Source organism: Hipposideros armiger, unplaced genomic scaffold, assembly GCF_001890085.2.
Source record: "Hipposideros armiger isolate ML-2016 unplaced genomic scaffold, ASM189008v1 scaffold_743, whole genome shotgun sequence".
NCBI lineage: Eukaryota > Metazoa > Chordata > Mammalia > Chiroptera > Hipposideridae > Hipposideros > Hipposideros armiger.
The window spans coordinates 543062-547598 of NW_017732093.1; the positions used below are offsets into that span (position 1 = coordinate 543062).

The window sequence follows — 4537 nt, forward strand, 5'->3', positions numbered from 1 at the left end:
TTACTCTGCCTTGTGTCCATTTCTCTCTCCTACAGGCCTGGGAAGTGAACAAAGGGACCAACTGTGTGACCACCTACTTGGCAGACTGTGAGACTCAGCTGTCCCAGGCCCCAAAACAGGGCCTGCTCTATGGTGTCCCTGTGAGCCTCAAGGAGTGCTTCAGCTACAAGGTGTGCCCTGCCTCAGTATCAGGCCTCAACGTTCCCCATCCCTGCCAGCCAGCTCTGTGTCCTGGGTCACCCTGGGCCCTCAGAGGAAGTATCAGGTTGAGAGGGCACCATGGTGTGCCTTCCCTTGGCCTGTGAGAGGTGGTGGGAGTGGACCCTGTGCTGCTGAAGGGCCCCTGACTCACCAGCCATGTCCCTCTTGGTGCCTAACCCTCCTTCTAGGGCCAGAACTCGACACTGGGCTTGAGCCTGAATGAGGGGGTGCCAGCAGAGTGTGACAGCGTGGTGGTGCAGGTGCTGAAGCTGCAGGGTGCTGTGCCCTTCGTGCACACCAACGTCCCCCAGTCCATGCTCAGGTTGGGTCGCTGGTGCAGGGTGGAGGTAGGGTCGCTGGTGCCAGCATGACATGGCTGACCCATTCCTGCTTCCTCCAGCTATGACTGCAGTAACCCCCTCTTCGGCCAGAGCACAAATCCGTGGAAGTCCTCCAAGAGCCCAGGTGGCTCCTCAGGGGGCGAGGGGGCCCTCATTGGAGCTGGAGGCTCCCCCCTGGGCCTTGGCACCGACATCGGAGGCAGCATCCGCTTTCCCTCCTCCTTCTGTGGCATCTGTGGCCTCAAGCCCACGGGGAACCGCCTCAGGTATGGTATAGGTGATGGGTAGAGGGAGCTCTGGGCCTTTTGCTGTGTGACCTTGGCCTAGCTTCCCACCTCTCTGGGCTCCAGGGAGGGGTTCCCTCCCTGGGGTTTTGCTGGGAGGGAGTTTCACAGTACCACTGGCCTGGTTCCTAGTTCAAGTGGTGAGAGCTCCAAGCTGTTGTGTGGATGTGACTGGAGCAGAGGTTGGCCATTTCTTGTTTCTAACATCTTGTGTTTCTCATTCAGCAAGATTGGCCTGAAGAGCTGTGTTTATGGACAGGTGGCAGGTGAGGTTTGCGGTTCCCTCAGCTCCCTGGAGAAGGGGGCTGGGGTCTCCCTGATCCACCTCTGCCCCTGCCTCTCCTGGGGGCAGAGTTTGGCTCCCAGGCCACTCTAGGTCTGAGTTCCTACCTCCTGTCTCTGCCCACATTCCTGGGCAATGGCCCAACCCTTACTTGGACCTAGCCTCAGAGCCCATTGGGTCCAAGCGATCTCTCTCCCCTCCCCTTCTCACCCCACAGTACAGCTGTCAGTCGGCCCCATGGCCCGGGACGTGGAGAGCCTGGCACTGTGCATGCGAGCTCTGCTGTGTGAGGACATGTTCCGCTTGGACCCCACCGTACCCCCCCTGCCCTTCAAGGAGGAGGTGAATAGGGGTAGGGGTAGGCATGGGGATGGGTTCAGATATCACTGGTGCTCCTGAGTCCAGAGAGCACTCCTAGGCAGTATGGGCAGGCTTTGGAAGCCCTGTATCGTGAACAGCCCCCCGCCCGCCCCCCGCCGCGAGGGGTCTGAGCCCAGGGTTAGCTGCTGCTCCGCAGATAGCCACCAGATGGAGCCCTTACCCGCACTTAGAAACAGCCTTCCAATTCAGCAGCCTGGCGCCTTTGCTGAGGACATGCCTGCCTTCTGGCTCTACTCTGCAGCTGTCACTGAGAAACTACTTCCTAGCTGAGAACAACTTAAGGGAGAACTCCTGTACCTCCTGTGTTCAAGTCTCAGCAAATAGGAGGCTTTCTTCGGTATTTGTGCCCATATCTCCAGCTTCCAGTAGGATGCTTGTCATGTAGGCCAAGTGAGTTAAAAGTGGAGCTGTCTCCCAGAGAAAGCTGGGATCTGCAGGCAGTGTCAAATGATGGTGCCTCAAAATACCACCAAAACAGCCTGTTGATCAGACAAGGCTGAGTTTATTGATTTCTGGGGTGAGGGAAACGCAGCCTCAACAGAACCTTATTAGCACAAGGGCTGGGAGGGGTGGGGTGGGGCAAAGTTGGGATATTTGTTGAGATTTTGAAGTCTGATTAAAGGCAGGTATATCAGCGTGGAGGTTTGTAAGGATCCGTATGTAATAGTTTAGGATTGGTGGACCCAGCAAGGTACGGATTTTGAGGTGAGTCATTGAGTATAAACTGCCATTTGATACTTCCATTGAAGAGTCGATGGGTCTTTCAGGAATGAACAATAAAGTTATTTGTGCTTTATGAACAAAGCATTCAGGTGTAGTCAAGTTAGATGGATGCACACAGTGGAATAGTAAAGGTAGACAGTAAGCTGTGTGACGTAAGCTCCATTTCTCCTGTACAGACCTCTTGCCCTCACCCAGCCCAGGTTGCCTTGGAAGGACTGAGGGCCCCTGGGCAGGAGAGGGGGCCTCAGTGTTTCTTGGCAGGTGTGAGGTCTGGGCTGGGTGGGGTGAGCTCCCTCTCCCCAGCAGAGGGGGGTGTTCTAACTGAACGCAGAGGTTCATGAGCCCTTCCTGAGGGGGAGGAGAGGAGAAGAGGAGGAGACCAGGTCCTTGTCCTGTGGTCTGGAACAATTTCTCCCTGGAGCCAGTACTTGCATTCTTGAAACAGGCAGTGCAGAGCCTCAGCTCAGGAGATGGGATGCCTGGCTTCTGGACCTACCATTGTCACCCTACATTGGGTGGCTTTGGGTAAGTCCCAGCCGCACTCTGGCCCTATCTCCCTATCTAGACTTGAAGCCTCAGTTTCCTCATATGACCAGTGAGATCCTCGTCCTTGCAGAGTCATCATGGCAGTCAGTTTTCAGAGGATCCAGGCTATGGCCTCACAGATATGTCAGGCTGGGTAGCGTCTCTGATCTCGGGGAGCCCTGCCTCGGGCCACCCTCTCTTCACCTGACTGTGACTCTTGTGTCTTGTCCCCAGGTCTACACAAGCTCTCGGCCCCTGCGTGTAGGGTATTATGAGACAGACAACTATACCATGCCCACCCCAGCCATGAAGCGGGCTGTACTGGAGACCAAGCAGAGCCTTGAGGCTGCTGGCCACACGGTATGGCTGTGGGAGCCTGGAAGTCCTGGCATGGTCCCTCCTTCCTGGCACCCACGGCTGCTACCCCTTCCTAGCTTCCTTGTACCCTGATTGTTTTGTGGTTGGGGATGGGGACTGTGTCCCTGCGGCACCAGTCTATAGGGGTGAACTCAGCTCATGCTGGGGATGTGTGAGTGCAGCTCTGGGGGGGCCACATCAACTACAGACAGTGGTGCACAGCTGTCCAGAGGTTCCCGGGGCCCTGAGTTAGTGGACCAGTGGGTTTTGGTCTGCTCATCTCAGATAAGTTTATGTGTCACTCCAGACTGCTCTCATGATGTGCATTTTGCAGGGAGTTTTCATGGGCCAGTAAAGCCACCTTTGTGGTTCCAGTGAAGGCTGCTGTGTGTGCAGGGTTGGTCTAGTCCATCCTCAGGGCCACCTGGACAGCATGGGGGTGGTGGGACCTAAGGGTTTCTGGGTCTGGGGACCTTACACCTCTCAATACCTACAGCTGGTTCCCTTCCTGCCAAGCAACATACCCTACGCTCTGGAGACCCTGTCGATAGGTGGGCTGTTCAGTGATGGTGGCACCACCTTCCTACAGAGCTTGTGAGTGATGTTGGGCTTCGGGATCTGTGGTAGGATCAGGATATGTGTGGACATATCCAGGGAGAGCAATGGGGTGCTGTGACCACCCCCAGGACGGGCCTGTCTGGGGGAAGATGGGGTACAGGCCTCAGCTGAATACAAAGGAGGTCTGAGCGTTCTGGGCAGGGCCCTTGCCGCCCCTCCACCTGCAGGTTGAGCCTAGATACCTTGCCCGGGGAACTGGAAAGGTGCCAGCACAGGGGGAGGCTGAACTGAGCATCGGCAGCCTGGCGCTGAGCTGAACTTGTTGGGAGTAGGAGGCGGGCGGGGAGCTGCCTGTCTGGGGAAGATTGCGAGACAAGGGCAGGACCAAGCAGGAGGCAGGGGTCCAGATATCTGTCACTCCGGGATCTTCTGACTTGAGACACATGTTTCCCTTTCAGGCAGGACCCTAGTTTTTTCTTCTATGATGTGGGTAGGTTGACAGACCCCCTTTAAGGGATTTTGCAGAGCTCACATTTAGAGAAATTGGTTCCACTTGAATGTTTTCAGTCCTTAAAGGTTGACAGAGCAGAGGAAAGGCCTGTGAAGGTGCCTCTTGGTGATGTGCTTGGGCTGACTGGACTTCCCCCGATGACCGAGTATGGTCCAGGCTTCAGCGGAAGGTGCTACCTCTCACTCTGGCCCTGCGAATGAAGCTCAGGATCAGACACCTGAGACCTTTCCCTGATATCTGGAGCCAGAGACAGCCTCAGAGACAAACATCTTAGGTGGCTCACTCTGGACAGCCCCACGTATGCCTCCAGGCTGGTGTCATCAATAGGGAGATGCCCTCAGTATCAAGCCCTGGCCAGGGAGATGTTGCCTTC

General features: G+C 56.2%; 1 protein-coding gene across 1 annotated transcript in view; it reads left to right on the forward strand.

The window, feature by feature from the left end:
* The window catches only part of FAAH (fatty acid amide hydrolase), a 23289-nt gene that overhangs the window by 15183 nt on the left and 3569 nt on the right, over positions 1–4537 (forward strand). The window contains exons 3-9 of the mRNA XM_019627969.1: positions 36–170; positions 390–523; positions 602–808; positions 1052–1092; positions 1327–1451; positions 2973–3098; positions 3592–3690. Coding sequence (XP_019483514.1) covers positions 36–170; positions 390–523; positions 602–808; positions 1052–1092; positions 1327–1451; positions 2973–3098; positions 3592–3690 — 867 coding nt within the window. The remainder of the gene's footprint in view (positions 1–35; positions 171–389; positions 524–601; positions 809–1051; positions 1093–1326; positions 1452–2972; positions 3099–3591; positions 3691–4537) is intronic.